This window comes from Trichosurus vulpecula, chromosome 2 (genome assembly GCF_011100635.1).
Source record: "Trichosurus vulpecula isolate mTriVul1 chromosome 2, mTriVul1.pri, whole genome shotgun sequence".
Taxonomy (NCBI): Eukaryota; Metazoa; Chordata; class Mammalia; order Diprotodontia; family Phalangeridae; genus Trichosurus; species Trichosurus vulpecula.
Genome location: NC_050574.1, coordinates 389,349,049 through 389,375,804, shown reverse-complemented (window position 1 = coordinate 389,375,804; position 26,756 = coordinate 389,349,049). Strand labels below are relative to the sequence as shown.

The 26,756-nt window shown below is 39.9% G+C and overlaps 1 protein-coding gene across 1 annotated transcript in view; it reads right to left on the bottom strand.

Moving 5' to 3' along the window:
- Nucleotides 1–25,398, bottom strand: part of CNGA3 (cyclic nucleotide gated channel subunit alpha 3) — a 59,187-nt gene extending 33,789 nt beyond the window's left edge. The window contains exon 1 of the mRNA XM_036744161.1: nt 25,298–25,398. Coding sequence (XP_036600056.1) covers nt 25,298–25,398 — 101 coding nt within the window. The remainder of the gene's footprint in view (nt 1–25,297) is intronic.
- Nucleotides 25,399–26,756: the final 1,358 nt, after the last annotated feature.

Genomic DNA, 26,756 nt, shown 5'->3' with positions numbered 1-26,756 from the left:
GCCTTTGTTACCTAGGCTATTATAGGGACAGCTAATTGGCTCATTGGGTAGAGTACTGGACCTGAAGACAGGAAGATTCACTTTTTTTTAAGGTATATATGTGTAGGTTTATTAGAGTTTATTGGGTTAACTGGGAGAGTTTAGGGAGTTTACTCATGAGACCAGTGCTTGGTAGCTAGAGGACTGAATAGTGAATCCCCACTCCCTGCTTAGGCCAGGTCAGATATTATATAGAAGCAGAACAAAGAAGGCATAGTGCCAGGGATGGTCCAAGGTCATGTGCAAGTTTTCCCGTGAGATAGTTGGAGCTTCTTTTGCTGTTTACATTCATTCAACTGAGGAATCATAGGTCATGTTCTCACATTCTGTCTACCACTATACAGTTGACAATGAGGACTGAGATATCATTTCCCATACAAACCAATCAGACTAAGTTAATTCCTTATGGTAGAGATTCTGACAGCCTTCCATGGCTTTACAAAATCATTCCTTGTAACTCCTTTTCTCTCAAGATGCTGTGACCTCAGACAGAGGTACATCTGAGACAGTAGAAAAGGAATAAGAAGATGTTGTTCAAGATATTGATCTTTTAAAGAACCTCTTTCAGTGCAGAAAGACTCACCTTTTTGAGTTCAAATCTCAGACACTTAATAGCTGTGTGACCCCGGGCAAGTCACTTAACTCTGTGGCCTCTGTGTTCTCATCTGTAAAATGAACTGGAGAAGGAAATGGCAAACCACTCTGATATCCTTGCCAAGAAAACCCTAAATGGGGTCACAAAGAGTCGGATATGACTGAAAAACGACTCAACATCAGTGATTCTTTTATGTACTTAATATATATTTTACATTAGTAGTCATCTGTATGCATGTCAACTCCCTGATTGTAAACTTCATGAGGTCAGAGAAGACATATCCAAACTTTTATATGGCCAACACCTAGCACAGTGTTCTGCATACAGTAGAGACTTAATAATTGTTGGTTGAATATTTTAAAGCTTAAATTTTTTTCATTATGAAATTAGTCATCAAATATGAACATTCCAGTATACAAAGAATTTAAAAAGAGGATCATTATATCAGATTGTGAATTTCCATCATATTTTGTTTGTTTTTTAAAGTGCATTATAAATATTAACATACAGTAACAAAATTTCCCAATCTGTGTTTCCCTTTGCACTTTTTGGTGTTTTCTTCTGTGTTCTTTACAAGTGTTTGTTGATGGCAAAGTATGAAGAGCACTGGGCCTGAAGTCAGGAAGACCTGAGTTCATATCTAGCCTCAGATATTTACTAATTAACCTGTGTGACCCTGGACAAGTCACTTAACTTCTATTTTTCCCAGTTTCCTTTTCTGCAAAATGGGACTGATAATTGCTACTACCTCCTAAGGCACTGGTGGGATTCAGCCAGTTCACACCGGATTGGTAGAAGTGGTACCTAATTTTAGGTTGAGCTTGGGGAACCAGTTGTTAGTGGGGGTGCGGCCTGCGCCCGCCACGTCAGAGGGGGCGGGGCATCCACTCAGTTCCATGGAGAATTCTTTTGAATCCCACCGCTGTCCTAGGGTTCTTATGAGGATCAAATCAGATAATAATCACGAAGCACTTAGTACAGTGAACCAATACCAATAAGCTCTATACAAATGTGAACTATCAGCTGCTGTTTTTAAAAATCTCCTTGATTATCCGTGCAGTTACTCTCCATGTAACAATGAGTCAAACAAAGAAATTTAATGCTCCGACCATGTTTGAAAATGTGTTGGTTGAATTTGAATTTGCTGTCCATCCTATCCTTTCCACGTTAGTCTCTGTCGTTGTTAGCAGGGGCCTATAAGCTCCCCAAAGGCAGGGGCTCTTCGTGCAACATCTGGCACACGCTTGTCAGTAATAAATCAGTCATTTTTGATGGTGACAGTTATAAAATGACACCACTACTGTCTGTTGGGACTGAAATAATTTTTTTACACCAACATCAATCCCCTTACTTACTTTAGTGCCAGTTTCCTTTCTAATGTCATTCTCCATTGTCGAGACTTTCTTAAGTCTGAAAGGCAGCGGGACATGGGGCGTCATTGATAGGCTTAAAGTCAAGAAGAACTGGATTTAAATGCTACTTTTGAAACTTGGTTGTGTGATCCTGGGCACGTCCCTGAGTTCCAGGTTCCTCATCTGTAAAATGAGGGTATCTACCTATTGGATGTCAAGATGCTCAAATAGGATAAGCTGTTCTACAAAACTTGAGGCATTATATAATTGCCAGTTACTATTTATTTGCAAGCATCTCTTCAATTTCATTCTCCCTTCCCCAAAGACTTGAGCCTGCTCTATTTCTTTGCCTTTCTGTTTCTGATTTTGATCTCAATTCCTTTTCCACCATGTTCACTTTCTAGATGAAAGAAGGTGTCCAGAATAACCCCTCCCAAGGCTTCTTCTGAAGGTGGAAGTTAGGGAAGAGGAACCCAGGGGTTTGGGGTTCTGCTACATAGTCTGGCAATAGCAGAGAGCAGACAGTTGGGTCAGAGCCCCCCTCCCTCCTCCCATCACTCTCCTTCTCCCTCACCATACATTTGTCACCTTCTGTCCCTCTGCTCCCAAGTCCGGAGGATCAAATGTATTGGCCTTTATTCCCACAATCAGTGAGTACTTACTGGGTCATATTATTTCCTTTCCTGTAAAATAGAGTATCACTTTCTTCCCTCCTCCACTAGAATGGAAGCTCCCTGAAGGCAAGGATTATGTGTGTGTGTGTGTGTGTGTGTGTGTGTGTTTGTGTGTGTGTGTGTATGTGTGGGTTTTAATCTGTGAGTCCTCACTACCGATCATAATGCCTGATTCTTTTCCACTGAATTGAATTCATCCAGTCAAGCAATGCTTACCAAGGGCCAGACTCTGGAGCATAACCCCAAACCCCTGGGTTCCTCTTCCTTAACTCTATTTACTTTGCCATCAATAAACACTTGTAAAGGACACAGAAGGAAACACCGAGAAGTGCAGAAGGAAACACAAATTGGGAAATTTTGTTACCATAGTGTTAATATTTATAATACACATTAAAAATATGATGGAAGTTCACAGTTTGATATAACAATCTTCTTTTAAAATTCTTCTTTGTATACTGAAGTCTTCATATTTGTTGATTAATTTCATAATAAAAAGTTTAAGCTTTAAAACATTCCACCAACAATTATTAAGCACCTACTATGTGCAGAAAGCTGTGCTGGAGATATAAAGTTTGGGTATGTCTTCTCTGACCTCAGGGAGCTGACACACATACAAGTGACTATTAACATAAAAAACATATAACATAAATATATAAAAGAGTCACTGTTGTTGAGTCATTTTGTGGTTGTATCCAACTATTTGTGACTCCTCTGTGCATTGGGGATACAAAGAAAGCCCCCAACAAAACAAAACAAACCAGTCCCTGCTGTCAAGGAGCTTAGTCTAACGGAGAAGATGGCACACAAACTGCCATGAACAAATAAAACGTACAAGATAAACAGGGGAGTAGACTCAGAGGGAAGGCACATAGACGAAGGAGGGCCGGGAAAGGCTTCCTGCAGAAGGTGAGGCTTTATCTGAGACATAAGGAAGCCAGGAAAGCTAAGAGGCTGTGATGAGGCAGACGAGGAGGGAGAGAGTTTCAGGGATGGGGGACAACTAATGAAAATGCCTGGGGTTGGGCTGTCCTAAACAGGGGTGGGGAACCTGCGGCCTCGAGGCCGCCGAGTGACCCTCTAGGTCCTCAAGTATGGCCCTTTGTGACCTCACCCCTGCTGCCCGGCTCTGCCTTTTCTCTTTCTCCATTCTCTTGAATTCCCCATGAATTCAACTATCAGCTCTAGACATTTGACACCCAAATCTAGATCCAGCCCTCATCCTTCTTTTGTGCTCTAACTCTGAATCTCTAGCTGTCTGCCAGACATATCCTCCTTGATCTCCTAATTCAACAGTACTCATTACCTTTCTCATAACACCCACCCCTTTTCTAACTTTTCCTATGTCTGATAGGGATTGTTTAGTCATTTTTTTTCAGACCCCCTTTGGGGTTTTCTTGGTAAAGATACTGGAGTGGTTTGCCATTTCCTTTTCCATCTCATTTTGCAGATGAGGAAACTGAGGCAAATAGGATTAAGTGACTTGCCCAGGGTCACACAGCTAATAAGTGTCTAAGGTTGGATTTGAACTAGGTCTTCCTGACTCCATGCCAGGCACTCTATCCACTGCCCCACCTAGTGGCTGATAAGGACACTACCATCTTTCCAACAACCTGGTTTTCCAATGTCAGATTCACATACTGACCTATTTTGGAAATACCTATACCTGGGCCAGATATTTCCTTTGTTCCCATCATATTCTACCTTTTTATAATGATCTGTGCATGTAGAATATTCCTCATTCTACCTTATATTATAATGATCTGTTGTATGCAAAGTATTCCCTCTCTTCCTCCTAGAATATAGCTACTTGAAGCCAGGGACCACATCACTGTTTATCCTTGTGTTCCCAAGGCACAATATCTTGCTGTTATTTGATGAACTGAATTGAATTTACTTTGACCTATCTTGGAAGCTTCGTGCATCTTCTTGGGGTTTGCTGATGTAAGCTCATGTCTCTTCTGGAAAAGAGGCCCTTTGCTTCAGTTCCGTGACAGAGGGATTTGTCTTCATTTACTTCTTATACAAACAGAGGCAGGCCAAGTCAGTGTGGCTGGGCTCTTTGGGACACTGAGAAAATCAGGCTGTAATTCTAGTCCTCTGAGATACTTAGTTCCACAACCACGCAGAGCTGGAGGACCTGTCACCTTCCATTTCTCACTCTCTTGTCCCTGTATTCAGTCTGGGACCAAGATTTCCATTCTATCTTTTCATTATCACAGACATGCCCCCTTCCCTCCTCTGACACTGCCGCCACTCTGGTGCAGGACCTCAATCACTTCACAATTGGATCATTGCAATAGCTTGCTGGTGGGTCTGCTGCCTCGAGTCTCTCCTCCATCTAGTCCTCCGTACAGCTGCCAAAAGGATCTTCCTAAAGTGTAGATATCACCATGTTAATCCCCCCGATCCCCATTCTATCAACTCCAGTGTTTCTCTATTACCTCCAGGATCAAAAATGAAATCCTTTGTTTGGCTTGTAAAACCCTTCACAAGCTGGCCTCTTCCTACCTTCCTTCCTATCTTTCTATTCATCTGACACTTTACTCTCTTCTACATCAAATCAAGACAACTAGAATTTATTAAGTGGTGCCAACTATGTGCCAGTTAGTACGCTAAATGCACTTGGATACAAAGATAGGCAAAAAAACCCAACACAACAAACAAAAACCCAGTCCTAGCTCTCAATCTAATAGGGATAACGAAATACAAACAATTATGTGCAAACAGGATGCATACATGGTAAATTGGAGATAATCTTAGAGGGAAGGCATTTCTAAGATTAAGGAGGACTGGTAAAGGTTTCTTGTTTGTTTGTTTTGGAGGCAATTGGCATTAAATGACCTGCCCAGGGTCACACAGCTAGTAAGCATCTGAAGCTGAATTTGAACTCAGGTCCTCCTGATTCCAGGGCTGGTGCTCTGTCCACTACAGCCACCTAGCTGCTCCCTGGGAAAGGCTTCTTGTAGAAGGTGTTATTCTAGCTGACATTTGTAGGAAGCTATATAAGACAGGAGGCAGAAAGGAGGATGGAGAGAGTCCTAGGTCAGCCAGGAAGGATGCCCAGAGTTGGTTTTGGTTTTCAGGAAATCTGATTCTTAAATTATCTTTCTTTGTTGTGTTTTCTGGATCAGTTGATTTTGATAGTAGATGCTTTATATTTTCTTCTTTTTTTCAGTCTTTTGATTTTTGTTCTACTCAGTCTTGTTGTCTCATAAAGCCACTGATTTTTTATTGGATCCAATCTAATTCTCAGGGATGTTGTTACTTGGCTGAGGTTTACCAGCTTCTCTTCCAAACCATTCTCATTTGAATTCTTTCCTCCAGTGTTCTTATTTTATTTATAATTTCATTTTTCATCTCTTGCTTCATCTCTTCCAAGTACTCTTGTAGTCCTTCTCCAAGCCATTTTTTTTTCTCTGAGGCTCCAAGGCTACAACAACTTACAGTTGTTGTGGAGTTATTCTCTTCTTCTGGGCTGGCTTCTTGGGTGTATATGAATCCAATAATATTTCTTTATCATGGTCAATGTTGTATTATGTTTACTCATATCTCCAGCCTCAATTTCTTAATTGGTACTCTGTGTCAGGGTCAAGCTAATCCCCCCCTGCTGCACTCTTGACAAAGGTGGTCAGGCCCTGTTGGGTCCTGACTTGGATTCTCTTGGCTCCTGCTCTTGACTTCCACTTATGTTGGTGTGTATGTCTGTGCTTAGAGTGTTGGGAGATTTTAGACCCCTCTCTGGATCATCTGGGTTCAGAGCTCTGAATCTTCAAGGAAATCTAGCTCATCTCCAGTTAAAGTACTATGGACTTCCAGAGTCATTGGGTGACCAAAGCTGTTTTGGCCTAGGCACTGCCAGATCCCAGCCTGCATCTGTTGTCAGAATGCTATGGATTTCTGACCTCTTTGACTCATTAGCCTCAAGCTACACAATGCAGAAGACTCTACTTGTCCTTGAAGTATCTCTGGTCCTCACTGGCCGGCTTTTGTCTTATTGGCCCATACTCACACTGGCTTCTCTGACAGGACTCCTTTCCTATTGCCCAGAAGTTTCTGACTGTCTTTTTGTGCCAGTCCTGGGCTGGATGAGGATATTAACTCTCATTTCTACTTAGATTTCTTGATGATTATTTGGTTTGGTGCTAATCTTAACTCTGTGTTGGACTTTTCTGGATTTCCATCTTAATTGGAAGTCCCATGGGCTTCATCTTCACAGGAGTAACTCCTCAGATGATTGGAAACTTAGGCCACAGTTTGGGGTGGAGGGGCTGGAGACTATGCTCCTGTTCCTAGGGTTCTTGGCCTTACCTGACTTCTATTGGTAGTTGGTCAGTGGGTGGTAGTGATGGGAATGGTGGGACCCTTCTCTCCTGGGCTTGTTCTACTAGGTGATGGCCATAGGGTCTGGGCTAAAAACACAGACAGGGATGTGAGGGACACTGTTGTCCCTGGAGTTCTTGGGCTTCCCTGTTCCAGAGATGGCAGTTGTTGACAACTGTTCTTGTTTTTGTTGGTGGGAATGGCAGACCCCTTCACAGAGTTTGCTTTCCTGGATGCTGGATGAGAGTGAAAATCTACTTGAAAAGACACTTCTGTGTAGAAGTCAGAAATCAGATCAATGTGTTTGTGAATCTTTTTTTTTAATTTTCTTTACCATCCTGCTAAAACCTCCTGGGGCCCGGGGTTTCATCAGGCACATCAAGAATCATCCAGGCAGTGGTCTCTGGGGGACTGAAATTTCATTCTGTTTGACTTCAGGAGCCCAGGCAAGCCAAATTAACTGTCATGTGGCCTATTCCAACCTCATCATGCTTTTTTTTAACAAGGCAGTAACAAGATCTAGATAGGAGGCAAGAATCTCTCCCTCCCCAGGTCCTTGATAAGACAGCTCCATACTCTTGGTAATAATATTTGCTACAGAGAGGGGTGGATGTGGGGGGACACATTTCCCAAGCCATCTCAATCAATTATCCATAAAGCCAGGGAAAAAGACAGAAAATAGTTGTAATTGTCTGTCCCCAGGATGTTAGTAGCTAACAAGCAGTCTCAAGTCAGGAAGCTACATTGGATGAGGGAGGTAAGAGTCAAGAGATGAGTGCAGCAGAGATTTCTGAAGGACTTAGGTGCTCAGCCTACATCAACCCTGCCTCAGTCAGCACCTCACAAAAGATTGCTGCTCTTGTCTGCTTTCCATCAATGAAATGAGAAGCAGATTTAAGAGCCAAGATATCTCACCAAACAAAATTTTAAGGAATCAACAATCTCTCCCAGGTTGCTCAACAGCCCTGGACCATTACAAACAGTGGGTACCACTAGCAGCTAATAGTAGTATTCATGGTAATCACATGATTATATTATTGTTTTTAAACCTGGAACTCTGGAATGTCCTCTATGTAAGGGAACTCCCAGCATAGAAATTCCTTCCACGATTACAGATCCACACCTTCTCTACCACTTATACTCTTTAAGAGTTGACTGGGGTGGGGGCGTACTGAGAGGCTAAGTGACTTATCACATAGTTGTTATGTGCAGAGCTCAAACCCGGAGCTTCCTGACTTTCTAAATTTAGCCCTCTAGCCACTTGGCCACCTTGCCTCTCTCCTATGATTTTATATATATATATATATACATATGTATGTATGTATATATATGTATATATTTATATTATATTAATTATATATGATATATGTTATACATAATATATTATTTATTAATATATGCACATTAGTTTTCAAATTCACTTTTATAAGATTTTGAGTTCTAAATTTTCTCCCCTCTCTTCCCTCCCCCTCCTCAAGATGGCGTGTAATCTGATATAGGCTATACTTATACAATATGATAATATATTTCAAATTGATATAAAACAGTACTTCCAGCAACAGGAGCTGTCCCCAGATGAAATGGGCTGTTTCCTTAGATAGTAAATTGTCTGTTGCTGGAGATGTCCAAGCAGAGATTTGATGTTGGGGGTATGGTAGAACAAGAAATCTTCACCTTGGGTCCACAGACTCCAAAGGAATCCATGGATAGATTTCAGAGGGTCCATTCACTTAGTTGGGGAAAAACCCCACATCTTTATTTTTATTAACCTCAAACTGAAATTTGTCATTTCCTTCAATTGTTTTAAAACATTACTGGGAGATGGGTTCCATTGACTTCACCAGACTGCCAAAGGGCTTCATGCCACAAAAAAGATTAAGAAGCGCCCTAACAGAGGGCATTCAAGCTCTGGGCAGGATTTTGGTTTGGATGACTTGGAATCTGGCAGAAAACATGCTAACTGTAGCTTCGAGGGCTACTTTGTGCCAGATGGATTGACCCTGTGCTCCTTGACTCTGGATGGCAAAACTAGAAAGAAATGGTAAGTGGAGTTTCTGGTTCTTTAGGAGAAGCTTTGAACAGTTGTGCCTGCTGGTGGTGGAATGTGCTGCCATGGAAGGTGGTGAGTTCATAAGCTCATAGACTTTAATGCTACAATGAAGTAGAGTGAAAACTGGTTACAAAATGGAGTCGGTCTGGCAAGGAAATCAAGAGAACCAGTTAGATTCTATCTCATGAACACTAACTCCATCTTGGGCTGCCACATGGATTCTCTCCCATCTTGTTTTTCTGCAAATTATCCACGGGGAACTAGATGGTATAAGCCATTTATTGTTTCATAAATGTAGGTGGAGGTAGATGCAATCAATTGGCATCTCTCAATTTTGGGAAAAGAAAGACCCTGAAACTTACTCCTCCCCCTTCCCAACTCAACAGAAACTGACTCTTCCCCCTCCCAACTTGGAAAGCCCCTAATCTTTCCTCCAATTAGAAATCAGATTACCTGATTTTGTATCCTGGCTTGTATCTCGTTAATTGTTTTCTTTTAATTAATTGGTCTTGTTTGAGCAATTGTTTTTAATAAATAAAAATCTGTCTCACTCTATTCAGGGTCTTTGGACTGACTGGGGAGTCTATTGACCCATTTATTATGCCTCTTTTGTTAATAAATAGGATAGCTTAGATTGCTTTCTCAGTTATTATTAATTATCCACAGCTAGAAAAGATCACAGAGGCCATTTAATCCAACTCCTTCATTTTACAGATGAGACTCAGAAAGTTTAAGTGACTTACCCAGGGTCACCTAGCCAGGGTCAAAGACAGATGATGAAACCAGGTCTTCCCAAACAAGACCGGATCTCTATCAACCACACCAATGGTGTCGAACTCAGATAGAAAAAGGTGCCACATACATATGGATCCTTGTGGGCTGAATATTGACTTAGCTTTAAAATGTAGTATTATTTATGTTGTATTGTCTTTTTATTTATTTTGTCAGATATTTCCCAATTACATTTTAATTTGGTTTGGATCCAGTCAGGGGGGTCATGGCCTATTTGCAGCCCACAGGTTACATGTTTGATCCCTCTAAACTATACTGCTGCTGCTTTTCTACTCACCACCATAGGTTGTAGACAAGTACTGGTGACTGGTTGCTGGGGATGTCCCTGAAAGGATTACTGTACAGGTAATATGGGTCAGACTGGATTACCACCAAGATCTCTTCCCAGTCTGCAATTTTGTGATTCTCATTAATCTTTTTAAAGATGATTACAGACAGGGTAGCCAGGTGGTGCAGTGGACTGAGTGTCAGGCCTGGAGTCAAGAAGACTCATCTTCCTGAGTTCAAATCTTACTTCAGACGCTTACTAGCTGTGTGACCTTGGGTAAGTCACTTAACCCTGTTTGCCTCAGTTTCCTCATCTGTAAAATGAACTAGAGAAGGAAATGGCAAACCACTCCAGTATCTCTGCCAAGAAAACCCCAAATGGGGTCATAAAGAATTGGACGCAACTGAAAATGACTGAAAGTAGTAGTAGTAGTAGTAGTAGTAGTAGTAATAGTAGTATTAGTAAAAGTAATAGTAGTAGTAGTAGTAGTAGTAGTAGTAGTAAAAGTAGTAGTAGTAGTAAAAGTAATAGTAGTAAAAGTAATAGTAGTAGTAGTAGTAATAGTAGTAGTAGTAGTAAAAGTAATAGTAGTAGTAGTAATAGTAGTAGTAGTAATAGTAGTAAAAGTAATAGTAGTAGTAGTAGCAGTAGTAGTAGCAGCAGTAGTAGTAGTAGTAATAGTAATAGTAGTAGTAATAGTAGTAATAGTAGTAGTAGTAAAAGTAATAGTAGTAGTATTAATAGTAGTAATAGTAGTAGTAGTAATAGTAGTAGTAGTAGTAATAGTAGTAGTAGTAGTAAAAGTAGTAAAAGTAATAGTAGTAGTAGTAATAGTAATAAAAGTAATAGTAGTAGTAGTAATAATAGTAGTAGTAGTAGTAGTAAAAGTAATAGTAGTAGTAGTAATAATAGTAGTAGTAGTAGTAGTAAAAGTAATAGTAGTAGTAATAGTAGTAGTAGTAATAGTAGTAGTAGTAATAGTAGTAAAAGTAATAGTAGTAGTAGTAGTAATAGTAGTAGTAGTAGTAAAAGTAATAGTAGTAGTAGTAATAGTAGTAGTAGTAATAGTAGTAAAAGTAATAGTAGTAGTAGTAGCAGTAGTAGTAGCAGCAGTAGTAGTAGTAGTAATAGTAATAGTAGTAGTAATAGTAGTAATAGTAGTAGTAGTAGTAAAAGTAATAGTAGTAGTATTAATAGTAGTAGTAGTAATAGTAGTAGTAGTAATAGTAGTAATAGTAGTAGTAGTAGTAATAGTAGTAATAGTAGTAGTAGTAGTAAAAGTAGTAAAAGTAATAGTAGTAGTAGTAATAGTAATAAAAGTAATAGTAGTAGTAGTAATAATAGTAGTAGTAGTAGTAGTAGTAGTAGTAAAAGTAATAGTAGTAGTAGTAGTATGATTATAGAATAATTTATGCACGGGATGGTGAATAGGTAAAAAACATACTTAGAATGGTTAAATTTCTGCACTACTATTCAAATTTAATGCCAGTCAGGCTTGAGAAACTAGGAATCCTACACAGTGGGAATTAAAAAGAGATGGCCAGGCTTCCTGTCCCCCAAAATGCCTTCAAACTTGCTTACTGAAAGCCTCACATTCCCATTGAAGTCTGCTGGGCTTTTATTTCTTTGCTTGTTAAATGCAAATACTCCCTGAGTGAGACAGTACATTAAGCCTCACAGTCTTTTACAACTTTATGAATGAGTTTATTGGGATTTTTCTCGAGAACAGGTTTTGATAAGGAGAATAGAGAAGGAGAAGGATCAAGGTCTTAGAATCTGAGTAAAGAGTAGTGAATGCCATTGAGACCACAGGCACTGAAGCCCAACTTTGCCTACTTCACAGTTCTGTTTAGGGATGCTCCAATTTGGTACCGTCTGAAGCTAGCCATGAAGTGAACAGAATAGATCTGGGCCAAGAGAAATGACAGTACTTCCATAGGTGAACTGAACAAATGGTGAGCAAACTATTCAGGGAAAATTCCACCCAAGAGCTGGGGTTAAGGGACAAGAGAATCTTTAAGCCCTGTGATCTCCTGTAATATTTCCCATGGAAACGTCTCCTTCCTGGCTCATCATTAGACATTTTGGGCAAGCCACATCATCACTCCAAGTCTTGATTGCATCAGATATCATACAAGAGAGTTGAACCAGATGGTCTATAACTTTCTGTCCAGCTCTTTATTTAATCTAGACTTGATCTGTGGCTTCTAGTCACTCTGTTGTCAAATCTATCCTTCACCTAGTGACCAAAAGAATCTCTTTAAATCACAGCTCTTACCATATTACTTCCCATGTTCAAGAATCTCTAATGGCTCCCTATTGCCTTCAAGATAAAACACAAACCCCACAGTTTGGCATTTGAAGCCCTGACACCAACTTACCTTTCCAGACATTTCACAAGTCCCCCTATTTCTATTCTCTACTTCTAGCCCAATTGACCTACTTACTACCATACTGTTCCACATACATGACATTCTACCTTCTCTCTCTGAACCTATGTACTGCCTATCCCTTGTGTCTGGACTCCTTCCTCACTTCCACCTCTTGGAATCTTTGGTTTGTTGTTACTGTAAAGGGGAGGATTCCACCTCAATTAATGAAATCAGGGAAGAACCAGACTCCTCCACTGAATCAAGCAATCAACTAACAGAAGTGTCAAGGAATTTTCCAACAGTAAGTGAATAATCCTCTCAATCAGTTAGAGAGGACTGGGGCCTTTGTGCTATTGCATGAAAGCAGATGGCACCACACAGGAAACGTTTAGGATTGGGTTGAGAAGCTCAAACACCACCTGGGAACTAAATAAAAACAGAGTAATCCAGTCAAGGTAGAAGTATTAATTAAGCATTGATACGATAAAGAATTCAAGATAAAGAATGAAATGACCTCTACTAGCAGTCAGCTTATATTCTAGTGGAGGGGACAGCAAGTACATATAATAGAGCAAATATAAAATTAATATGCATTTATGCATATACAAAGTATTTAAATACCAGGTACTAAGGCAGGGAGGGCACTAGCAGTTGGGATCAGGAAAGTCTTCACGGAGAGACTCATGGCCCAAGTTACATTTTTAAAGGAATGGAAGGATTCGATGAGTCAGAGAAAAGTAGTAGAATGGTTTTCTAGGCTTGGTGGGTGTTGGGGGAGGGGCAGCCAATGCAAAAAGGGGATGGGGTGTTTTGAGTGAGGAACAGAGAGAAAGCCAGTTTGGATTCCAGAGTGGGAATAGGGTAGTACTGATCAATGAGATTGGAAAGATAGGTTGGGGCCAGGCTGTATATGACTTTAAAAGCTAAAGAGAGTTTAATATTTTATTCTAAAGGCAATCAGAGACCATTGGAGTTGGTTGAGTAGGGGAGTCGCATGGCCAGATCAGCTCTTAATGAAAATTAGTTGGGCATAGTAGGATGGACTGGAGTGGTGAAAGACTTGAAGTGGGTGGGGACCAATTAAGGGACTGTTGGATAATCTTGGTGAGAGGTGATGAGGGTCTGAACCAAGGTAGGTAGCTCTGTGAGTGGAGAGGAGAGGTTGTATGGAAGAGATAGTGCCAAGCCAAAAATGGCAAGATTTGTCAACTGACTGGATATGTGGGACGAGGAAAAGAGAGGACTCTGATAATGATGAGGTTACACAAACCTGACACACTAGGAAGATGGCAATACTTTCAATAGAAATAGGAAAGATTGGAAGAGGGGAGGGTTTAGAGGGGAAAATGATGATTTCAATTTTAAACATATCAATTTTAAGATGTCTCTAGGACTTCTAGTTTGAAATGTTCAATAGCAAATTGGTCACGTAGGACTGAAGTTAAGTCAGTTAACAAGCATTTATTAAGCACTAGGTACTATGCTAAGGCAAAATCCAAACAGAATAAAAAAGCAGTCCCAGCTCTCAAGGAGCCTGCAGTCTAATGGGGGGAGAGAAAAATGGAAACAGCTATGTACAAATAGGATACATACAGGGAAAAGTGGAGATGGTCTCACAGGAAAGACACTAAGATTAAGGAGTAGCGCAAAAGACTTCTTGTAGAAAGTGGGACTTTATTTGAGATTGAAGTAAGCCAAGGAAGCTAGGAGGTGGAGATGAGGAGGAAGAGAGACTAGATCATTAGGAGAAAGCACACCTAGCTGGGATCAGAGCATATCCACCAACTGTGAGTTAGTGTCTGTCCTGTCCCCACGTGTCTCCAAGTGTCTGTCCTGGGCCCTCTTCTTTTTAAATTTTTTTTTAAAATAATATTTTGTTTTTCCAATTACATGTAAAGAGAGTTTTCAACATTCACTTTTATAAGATTTTGAGTTTCAGATTTTTTCTCCCTCCCTCCCTGCCCATTTCCCCTTTCCAAGATGACAAGCAATCTGATATAGGTTATATACATGCAATCATGTTAAACATATTTCCACAATAGTCATGTTGTGAAAGAAGAAAGAGAACAAAAAGGAAAACCACAAAAACCTAACAAAAAGTGAAAATAGTATGCTTCAATCTGTGTTCAGACTCCATAGTTCTTTCTCTGGATGTAAACAGCATTTTCCAACACAAGTCTTTTGGAATTGTCTTGGATCACAGCATTGCTGAGAAGAGCTAAGTCTATCATAGTTGATCATCACACACTGTGTACAACATTCTCCTGGTTCTGCTCACTTCACTCAGCATCAGTTCATGTAAGTCTTTCCAGGTTTTTCTGAAGTCCGCCTGCTCATCATTTCTTATGGAACAATAGTATTCTATTACATTCATGTAACACAACTTGTTCAGGCATTCCCCAATCAATCGGCATCCCCTCAATTTTGGATTCTTGGCCATCACAAAAAGAGCTGCTACAAATATTTTTGTTCATGTGGGTCCTTTTTATGTTTTTATGATTTCTTCAGGATACAGACCTAGAAGTGGCATTGCTGGGTCAAACGGTATGCACAGTTTTATAGCCCTGTGGGCATAGTTCCAAACTGCTCTCCAGAAAGGCTGGATCAGTTCACAACTCTACCAACAATGCATTAGTGTTCCAAGTTTCCCACATCTTCTCCAATGTTTATTATTTTCCTGTTTTATCATATTAGCTAATCTGATAGGTGTGATGTGGTACCTCAGAGTTGTTTTGCTTTTCATTTCTCTAATCAATACTGATTTAGAGCATTTTTTCATATGACTATAGATAGCTTTGATTTATTCTGAAATCTGAACACTGCCTGTTCATATCCTTTGACCATTTATCAATTGGGGAATGACTTCTATTCTTACAAATTTGACTCAGTTCTCTATATATTTTAGAAACGAGAGCTTTATCAGAGACACTGGCTATAGAAATTGTTTCCCAGCTTTCTGCTTCCCTTCAAATCTTGGTTGCATTGGCTTTGTTTGTGCAAAATCTTTTCAACTGAATGTAATCAAAATTATCCATTTTCCATTTCATAATGTTTTCTATCTCTTGTTTGGTCATAAATTCTTCCATTCTTCATAAATATGACAGGTAAACTATTCCTTGCTCTCCTAGTTTACTTACAGTACCAACCTTTATGCCTAAATCGTGTACTCATTTTGACTTTATTTTGGTATAAGGTGTAAGATATTGGTCTATACCTAGTTTCTTAGCAGTTTTCCCAGCAGTTTTTGTTAAATAGTTCCTTTTGTTTCCTTTCCTTTTTTTCTTTCTCTCTTTCTATTGTTTTTTCTTTCTTTCTCTTCCTCCTTTCTTCTTTCTCTCCCTCCCTCCTTCTTTCCCTCCCTTCCTTCCCCTTTCCTTCCTTCCTTCCTTCCTTCCCTCCTTCCTTCCTTCCTTCCTTCCTTCCTTCCTTCCTTCCTTCCTTCCTTCCTTCTTTCCTTCCTTTTCTTGAAAGTTCTTAGCAACTTGAATCAAATCTGCCAACTTACTTGTTCCCATTTGGCCAAAAACCAAATCACTGTATTTTAAGCTTACTTCCCTGGAAATAGAAGTGGTAAATAAGCTTTCTTTGGTGAAAATTGTGAAATGTGGCACCATGCAGGGAGGAACACCAAGAGTGGACCCTATTTTTCTTTGGGCATAAATCTTCAGGCCAAAAGCACAATAAGAATAATGAGATGAAGAGATTAATTTGGGATTTGATGCATCCCTGCTCTGGGTTTAATTCTCTGTGCTTAGATATTTCTTTGACACCTCTTCATCAGAACATACCAAGAAATAACTAAAGAGCAGAATTGATAAAAAAAATTTAAAGAAGGAAAAACTCAGAAATCTTCTGGTTTTTGTATTTGTATTTAGGAAACAAATTTTAGTTTAAATCTTTCCCCTCCCCCTTTTTGCTTCTTTTCCTTGGGAAATACAGGAAAAGAAAAACAGGCTTGTGAAAGAGCAATTAAGCTGGATAGAGTCCAGAGGGCAGAGGCTGGGTCTGTTAATTTCACTCCCAAAAAGCATATACTGGCATGGCTAGATGGCACAGATGAATAGAGTGCTGGGCCTGGAGTCAGGAACACCTGAGTTTAAATCCAGCCTCAGACACCTATCTAGCTGTGTGACAATGGGCAAGTAATTAAACCTTGTTGCCTCAGTTTCCTCGTCTGTAAAATGATCTGGAGATGGAAATGGCAAACCACTCCAGTATCCTTGCCAAGAAAACCCCTAAAGGGGTCATGCAAAAAGTCAGACACAATCGAAAAACAACAGCAACAACACAGCATTTATTAAAGCATCAACCAAAGACAGATGCTTAGTAAGTACTCTGAGTGAATTTTTTTTAACACGAATAATGCTTAATATTCAAAGTTGTCTACCGATAAGCTGGAGGTCAGCAGGGTATAGCAGAGGGAGCACTGGACCTGGGTTTGTGGCCCACTCTACTATTTCCTTACTACCTGTGTGACTCTGGGCATATCATTTTCCCTTCCCTGGAAGTAATTTCATCATCTGTAAAATAAAGGATCCATATTGCATGATCTCTAAGGTCCCTTTTCCGCTCTAACATTCTGTGATTCCATATTCCCTCACCAAGAACCTCAAATATTTCCAGGTGTTGATGTTTTAAAACTGCTTCCTTTTTTCCTTCTGAAGATTTTCTAAACTATCAGGAATTCCAATAAAAGGTTCAGTCGTAGAATAAAAACCACCTATTTTACATGTGATCTTCTCTTACCTATATTTTAACTATTATCTTACTCATATTTTAGAAAGTAAATGACAATATCTCTGCCATAAAAGGAATTTTCATATTCATTCCTTTCATCTCCCAAGAATTAGGAGGATTAACGGGATTAATAGATTAACTAGTACAACTTTCCTCCCATGTAGGAATTCTTTCTATACCACCTCCGACAGGGGGTCCTCAGATTCTGCTTGAATACTCCCAGTGACAGGGTGTAGTGTTAATGGGATATGAAGATCTTCCCTGACCATTAATAGGCCTCACATGGAGCCCATTAAGGGAAGCTTGTTTAGGGGAGGCTTGCTTGTAGGAAGGCTTTCACACCTTTCAGTACTAAGTTGATTAGGCACTGAGTCACAAGGTTTGTGATGCCTTCTGGCTCTGATAAGTGTATATATATACTCTGAGTCAGTATTTTGCTTTGGGGGTTTTGCTTATGAGAAGGAGCTTTTGATTCCCTGGTTGAGACTCTGAGTAGCCTTATGTTCAGCGCTCCCCAACTGCTCAGATGTAAAACCTTTCTCACTCCAGTGGTGTATGTAAAGTGTATAGCAATATTGTTTTGATTCAAGCAGTTAAGGGCCTTGTCCATTGGTCTTTATGCTAATTTCTCTGCTTGTATTTTCTCTGACATTCAGGGTGCTGACTTTTCACCTGAACTAGTGAATGTAATTAAAGAAGATTGTTGACCCCTTTAAAAAGCTATCTTTCCTAGTAAAGCAGATCAAAGAACCTGTGCTAGCAGGCCATCCTGGGTGTGTCAGGGTGCTTGTGGTTACACAGGGAAATACCACCTAATTAGGCAGTCTATTTCCTGTGGAGACAACTCTAATTGGTAAAAAGTTCCTCTTTATCTTTGAACTGAAAACTACCTCTCCTTGGTTCTAGTTCTGCCCTCTGGACTAGCACAGGCATAAATATAACTCCTCTTACATGTGAGCATCATTTAACTATTTGGAAGTGGCTTCATGTCTCCTTTAAGTTATCTGGGAAGCACCAACTTCCCAGATCCTTTCAACTGTTTCTTACATGTCACATTTCCACATCCTTCATCATAGTTGCTCTCACCAAGATGCATTCCAATTTATTTGCCAATGTCTCCCTCTAAATGTAGCATCCATAGATAAATGCAACACAAGGATGGAATTTGTAGTTACCAAAGGAATTAAAGAAAATTAAACTTAACCAAACTTTTTTTTAGAGTGCCAGGCCTGGAGTCAGGAAGACTCGTCTTCCTGAGTTCAAATCTGGTCTCAGACACTTAATAGCTGTGTGACTCTGGGCAAGTCACTTCATCCTGTTTGCCTGTTTCTTCATCTGTAAAATGAGCTGGAGAAGGCAATGGCAAACTACTCATCTTTGCCAAGAACACCCCAAAAGGGGTCGAGAAGAGTTGGACACAACTGAAAAGCAAACTTATTTTTCAAAATTAATTAAAAAATACAAACATTAAAATAGAGGTATAAAATATCATTTTTTTTCCTCAGACGTTACTATGTGTTTGGGCCCACCCAGCATACCCAGAACACATACCTATGGTAGCATCTAAAACAAAACACAATATTCTAGATTTAGTTTGACTCCATACGGTCCAGTAGACCTGTTTACTAGTCCTTTATTCAGGATACTGTGCTTCTGTTAAGCAATGCATGACTTTATTAAAGGTTTTTTTGGCCGCCATATCTAATTTTTGATTCACCTTGAGCTTTAGTTTGACATGAACTGTGTTTGAGTCAGTTCTCTCTCATCCTGTAGATGAAGTTCTCTATCACTATGCTATACGTACCCATTTTCTGACCTCTATTAGGAATCAGCCAGATGCAGGTGAGCACGATCTGACCAAGTATCTCCCCCAACCCCCCCTTCACCCCGTACAAGGACAGCACTTCTGTTGCTACTTCATATTGCTCTGTCTTTATCCAAATATTCTCTGCTATGCCTTTACATTGAGTTTTATGAGTTTCTAAATAAGTGTTTATCTTCTTGACATAAAATGATACTCTTCCATCCCTGTGTGATTATATCTTGCTGCTTTTGAACAAGATATAATTTTCCATTGCTATATTTGTTATATCGCATTCTGTCAAACAAGTTAAGTTGTTCCATTGCTGTATTTCAGTCATTAATATCATCCTATTGAATCTCAATGATAAATATTAGAGCTTATTTACCTCATTGGGCTAAAATTCAATTTCATTTTTTTACCTATATTTTTCACATTGTTTTATAAATACATTAGGCCACAGTGACTGATCCTCTTTCCTGATATTTTCTTTTGTAAATTTCCAGGCACCTCACCCATGATGATTCTCCTTTCTACAATATACCAGGTATCTTTTATATTCACTTAAAAGTTTTTTTATTGCTATCTTTTGTTTTTACTTTACCTAGATTTCTCCCTGTATCTCCTTCTATCCCTTTTCCAGAGAGCTATTCCTTATAACAAATAATTTTTTTGCAAAACAGAGTGAAAGGGAAAAACTTAGCAAAACTTATCAACACGTTAAAAAAATTCATTAACTCCAAAGGACTCATAATGGAAAATGCTGCCATATCCAGAAAAAGAATTATGGGAGTCTGAATACAGATTGAAGCACGTTATTAGCTCTCTCTTTTTTTCTTTTTTTGTTTGTTTCTTCTTTCTCGTGGTTTCTCCCATTGCTTCTAATTCTTCTTTACAACATGACTAATATGAAAATAGGTTTAATATGAATGTATATGTAGAGCCTATATCAAATTACACACCATCTTGGGGTGGAAGGATGGGAGAGATGGGAAGAAATTTGGAACTCAAAATCTTATGGAAGTGAATGTTGAAAACTAAAAAATAAATAAATTTTTTGTTACTAAAAAAATGTCATTATTCACAAGATTCCACACTCATGGCTCCTGACCTCTATAAAGGACAGGGGGAAGGTGTCTTTTAAATGTCTTCTCTGGGACTGAGCTTGTTCTTTTAATTTGGCAACCTTCAATTTTTTTTTTTTTTGCTGTTTTGTGGTTAGCCACTGGGTTTTACATTTTTATCTAGACATTTTCAGGGAAGGCCTTTGTAGAGGAGGGTGGGCTTTGAGATGAATCTTGTATTAAAACCACTGGGAGAAACAGAAGAGGAAGAAGGTCAGTCTCAAAACGCTGATTTTATCAGTGATCAAAGCAAATGGCATCCAAATCAAATTTGGACTTTTCCAAAGTACTCCATCATGTCTGGAAGACACTGTATTTTCACCTTTACCTCTTAGAAGTAGAATCCCTTATTTTCTTCAAACCTTAGTTCACGTGTCAGCTTTTACATAAAGCCTCTTCTGATGCCCTCACCTGATAATACCCTCCCCACTAAACTACTTGGTATATATTTTGTACATATAGATATATTTGTGGGTATATAGCTAGATCTGTACACATCTTGTCACCTTGAGAACAGGTTTAATTTCACTGTTCTTCGTATGCCCAATGCCTAACACAACGCCTGGGACATAGAAGGAGCTTAATAAATGTTTGCAGATTGATGATTCCTGCCGTGGCTGCCAGTCTAGGGATAGTTCCATGAACACATCTCACAAAAGCTCGTTCCTCTGCAGCTAGCTAATAAATGCTTTCCTTGGAAGCAAGGAGAACCATGAGTAGATGGCTCAGCACAGTGACCCACTACTTCCTGAAAAAAGGTCCAATTGTAATTTTAATAGTAGCTAATACTTATATAGCACCTACTATGTGCCAGATATTGTGCTAGGCACTTTACAATTCTTATCTCATTTGATTTTCACAAAACCTTGGGAGGTTGTTCCTGTTATTAACCCCATTTTACAGATGAGGAAACTGAGGCAAACAGAGGCTAAATGACTTGGCCAGGGTCACACAGCTAGTAAGTATCTGAGGTTGCATTTGAACTCAGCTTTTCCTGATTCCAGGTGCTGCACTCTACCCGCTACGCCACCCAGCTGCCCCAGATGTGTGTCTTCTTGTCTATGGGCCAGTGCCGATATCGCTGATGCTTGCTATAGAACCTGGAAACCAGTTTTATTCTGTGCACAGTAGCCAAGGCAAATATCACACATTGCAAGCCAGTGGAAGTGATCCAACAGTGAAGCTGCCAGAGCAACCCTGACCAAGATGTGGTCTCCGTTGCTCATTTGCCTGGTACGTTTGCTCTACCATTCTCCATCACCCTTTCCAAGGAAAAGACTGGCAATTCCACTGCCATCATGGGGGATGAACCTAAAACCAGTATCCTTCTCATGATAATCTTAACATCTCAATTTCATAGGATCAAAGATCTAGAATGGAAAGGAACTTTATAGGTCATCTAATCCAAATTCCCCGTTTTACACATGAAGAAGCTGAGACCCAGAGAGAGAAAATGAGGTCATATATGTAGGAAGTGGAAGAATCAGAATTTGAGCGCTGAACTTCTGATTTCAAATCCAAACTGAACCTGAATCAAGACATCTCTGGACATGCAGCCCTCCCCTGACACTCATTCAGGCTAGAAAGGAGAAGCTTCAGAATGATCCAGATTTGTTTTACAATTGAGTAAACTGATGCATTGGGATATGATGGGACTTATACAGGGCTATTTAGGGGAAGACAAGTATTTTACAAGTCATCACTCCTCACTACTGAATTTTCACTGTGCTTCCTACCATGATATTTCACTGGAAGGCTGGCTTCTATCTAGAACATTGAACTGAGACTCAGGAAGATCTGAGTGCAAATTCTACTGCACTGGGAAGATTAAATCTAACCAGTGTGAGCTTTTCCAACTCACTCTTATAATTTTCGTAATTTCTTACTGTTATCACCTATATTTTCCTTCCCTCTTACCAAAGAAGAGGAGGAATCCCTACTCCCAAGTAGAAATAACCTTTCTTTACTTTATCTTCTCTTCTTTTTGTGCTAGGAATCCACTCTAGCAGGCATGTCAAGTATCTTCAATCCCTTCTTTTTAAATGTCTCTTTGATCTTCAAGTTTTCCTACAGTTCTCCATTACCTAGGCAACGCTCTAAGGCCATAAGCCTCAGAGAAGGTGCCAGTCTGAATTGGTAGAGGAAGTTTCTTCATTTATGAATTCCCTCTGCTAAATTCACAATGTCCAGTCTTGGTTCAGAAATTCTAGCTCTAGTTCCTATCCCTATCCTCCTTCATCACTGGCTGGCTCCTGCCCAATTCCCAAAAAAATGCTCAGGTCTCCAAAAATCTGAAAATAAATCTTTTTTTTTCTATTGATCTTTACTATCTATCTACTGTCCCATCATGCTCCTCTCCTTCACTTACTAAGTGTCTTGAAAAAGTTGTTTATGTTTGATGCTTCCACTTCCATACTACCCACTCCCTTCTCAGCCTCTGTGTAATTGGGATTTCACTGTCAAAATGATATTGAAACAGCTCCCTCAAAGGTCAGCAATGACCCTCTAATTATAAAATCTAATGGCCATGGCCATGAGAAGAAAGGTATGCTAATACTAAATATTAGTATAGTCTGGTGGAGATATGAGTTGGTCCTACCTTTCTGCCAATCAAATGACTTTTTAAACTCATTCCCCATCTTGCATTTTTGCAGCTTTTGACACTTTGATCACTCTCTCGTAGTGGATATGCTCTTCTCCCTTGGCATCAGAAACATCAAAGTCCCTCCTTCTATCTCTACAATTAGTCACCCTATGTCTCTTTCCCCTCATCTTCTTCCTGATCCTTAAATGTTGGTGTTTCTCAAAGATTTATCTGTGGCCTCTCTCCTTATATATTCTCTCCTTTGGGAATTTCATTCATTCCTATAGCTTCAACCATTCCCTCTATGAAGATGATTCTCAAGTTTGCATTTCTGGTCCTGATTTCTCCTCTGAATTCCAGATCCACGCTTCTAACTGCTATAATGGTAATGTAAATGGGAAGATCTAAGCCTAAGTCACATAGTGTGAGTCACATGAAGCCTGTGGTGGTAGGAGCTTGCTGAATGGGTGGAACGGGAAGAGTATAGCAGGAAGGGTGGAGCAGGAAGGGTGGAGCAGAGCTGAGAGGAAGTTAGAGCAGCTAGAGCTGAGAGAGAGAGAGGAAACAAGCAGCTAGCTGTGAAAGAGAGCAGGATATTTTGCTTGAGGGTGTTCGTTTGTGGGAAGGCTTGGGGATGTTGGTGCCCCCCTGCATTGTTGATGTGTATAGATTTCTTTGTTGCTGTGATGGATTTGGCTTTCTGATGTTGGGATTCAGCTTTCTGGTGTTTAAATAAATGTTTTGGTTCTGTCTTCCACGTGTAGAGTCTGTTATATTTTGCGATTCAGAACTACGCCGGCAGATTCATAGCCGCCGTAGGCACTGTGAGTATTGCATTGGTGCTACAACCGCCTACAGAACTTATTCATCTAGACATGGCTCAGTTGACATTCTCTCATTTGGCATCTCTCATCTCATCTTGTAGCTACCAAGTCCTATTGATTCCACCTCTACAGCATCTTTGACATATTTATTACCACTGCCACCATTTTAGTAAAGGCCTTAATTACAGCCCCCCCAAACTATTGCAATAGTATCGTCACAGGTCTTTCCACTTCTACTCTCTCCTCTTAGCCAACCTATGCACCACTTCCAGTTCTGGTTATGCCATTGCCCTGCTCAAGAATCCGAAAAATAAAACCTCTGTGGTTAGAAAGCCTGTCCTCCCAGAAAGAAAGCCCCCATGTCTCAGTGTCAGTGCCCTGGGGAAAAGCCTTATCTACCTAATGCTAGCTCTGAGTCTGATGTTTTGTATTTAGAATAGTGCTTATGCAAAGCCTATGAACACCTCCCATGCCCAAGACATCTACTAGCAAGTACCCAAACTGTTATATACTAGGACATAGTTGTTGCTTCTCTTATCTCATCCTCCACTCCCCATATTAGAGAACCTCTTTGTATTATGAAAAACAGTGTTTGAGTGGGGAGGGAGGTGGCCCTGAAATGAGAATTACTATTCTTGGTAGCTCCAGTTCCATCCCCCTACTGCTTAATAGGTAGGAGCCATGCCACACCCCCTTTTGGTTTTTCCCTCCCATGTTATTCACCTCTTTTTCTTCTGTTCTCCTAACTTTCCATTTTTATTTTCTCTCTTCCTCTCCTTCTTCCCAAATCCCAAAGTAAAAGCAACCATAATGAGTATATAGGAGGGGAGGAGATGGAGGGAGTTCATGGATAGGGCTCTAGAGGCAAGAAGATGGAACCAATACTGGTTCCTCCTCTTCTCCCTCCAACACTTGAGTCTTTCAGATTTGTGTCATGAAGCCTGTCAGGAGACATGTTGAATAATCAAATCAATAAAGTAGAAAAATGGAGGAAATATGTTAGAAAACATGGTAAGTCAAGCTTCGCAAAACAGGTGAAATAAATTGTCATAATTCCAAGCAACCTAAACAAAGTTTGCAGTGTCAGTAAAAAAAAACAAACCAACCTTCTCTTCCTTTATTTCTTCCTACCATATCCTTCTATCACTGGAAGTGTGAGCATTAGCACTTCCTCATGGGCTTTCAAGTTAGTATTTAAGAGAATCAGACAAAGTTAATGGAGCTGGTATAACACTGACCAGACTGGCCTACATGTCAGAATGCACAGAGTCACAGTGTGACTATGTTTTGAGCGCATAGACAGAAAAACTAGATGAGGCTGAAACAAGTAGTGCGAGTGGCAGGCCTATTATATTGTGACTCATGAATTTTCTCCCCTTGCGTCATCCTTGAGGTAGATAAGGGATGTTCCTGAATGTTGATGCGGGTGTAAGGTCATGTACTTGGGAAGTTCTAGCTTCCAGACAAATAAGAAAAGGAGAATTAAATGATGATGAAATCTCATTCTGTATGCAGGCAGCCTAAAACTGTCTATTCTTTTCCCTACTACCTATGTCTCTCCCAGTTGTCATCCTAAGAGGTGCCTGGCAGCAGATAGCAGGATGGTAACAAATGTAGATGTGGGAAACATGATTGACTGGTGCCTCTGATAGGCAGTTTCACATTGTGGGGTTACCTTAGTCAGTGTCACAGTTTTGGAAGCTATGCAAGAAAAATGTCAGCTATTTTCCCCACTCTAGGCACAAAACAGAATGTCATATCTTACCTGCTGGTGCCATTTTCGACTCTTTCTAGGTCTTCATCAATGGTCCTGACTGAGAGTCTATGTGTGGTAGGATAGGAGTGCTGAGTGTTGATTTTGGCCATCTTTTTGTTTTGCAGTCACAAAGTCCCAAATTTCAGCTAAAAAAAAAACCCACAAAGAATTAACATTTTTTATGATGGGAAGTATGAGACAATTGCCAAATAATCTTTTATAATGGAAGATGCCAGTGTTTTCACGAATGACTGAAGGGTTAATGAAATATTAAATATTTTCCCTGTACATTTATAGGCCTACGTGACTATTTATGTTGTCATTTCTCCTTGGAACAGAGGCCAGGTTCCCAGGACAAAAGGTCAGATTATACCTGGCCAATTCCTCTTCCTGGAAGGGATGGCCATCCTTCTAGGAATATATGGAATCAATCCTTTTGAATATAGACATTTTGCCATATCAATCATGGATATCTTGCTCCTTTGAACTCTGGCCCAGTCCACAGCCACAACACATCCTGTGCTGAGTCACATAGGGCCCTGGCAGTGAGCCAATCAGGTACTAAGTCGCATAGGTAGGCTCTGGAGCCCAGCCTATCAACTGCTAAATCACGCTACACCAATTCCTTCTTTGTTTGAAACTGGATATAATCTGGAAAAATTACTATATTCTTTGGAGTCCCACTCATGGGGAGGAGGCTCTGCCCAAGATACTTCCCAGCTGGGACTCTGGGAGCTGAAATCAAGGGATTTCCCATCCCCAGCATGTGAAGCCAGACGTTGGTACTTGGTGATATATGTAAATATTTCTATTACTCTGTTAGGCTTTATCTTTATATTTCTTTATTTCTTTAATACTGTTTTATATTGTCCTTGTGTGCAGAATAAATGTTATGCTGATTCTAATCTGGCATGGGTGTGTCCATTATACTGTGCAATCCAATCCTAAAAAATAGTTAAAGCAGCTGCACATATCTCCTTAACGATACAATGAGCAACCTAACCTCGTAGTTGGAAAACACAGGTATGTCTCAGGTGGGTGTGATTAATTGGTGGCCCTTTTTGATTTCCCTTTCAACTGAATTTTCGGTGTAAGAGTGATGAAAATTTTCACCCCTATAGTGGCTTCAATGTCAAGAGGCCTGTGCTAGAAACCCTATAGACTGTTTTGTCAAACAAAAATTGGATTTATATCTACCTTCTGATTCATAGGAAAATAATGCTGATCCAATGGCAACAGCCATGTGGAAAAAGGGTCTGATCTGTTTTTCCTGACGCTGAAGTATAAAACTAGGACTCCTTGCCTTACGGCATGTACTCTCTAAAGAAAGCAGAAGTGGAAAGACCTGTAACGGGCTGATTGCAATAATTTGGGAAAGGGGTCATTAAGGTTTTTGCTAAAGTAGTGACAATGAGAATAAGCATAATCAGAGATGTTGTTCAGGTAGAATCAACAGGGAGGAGGGGAG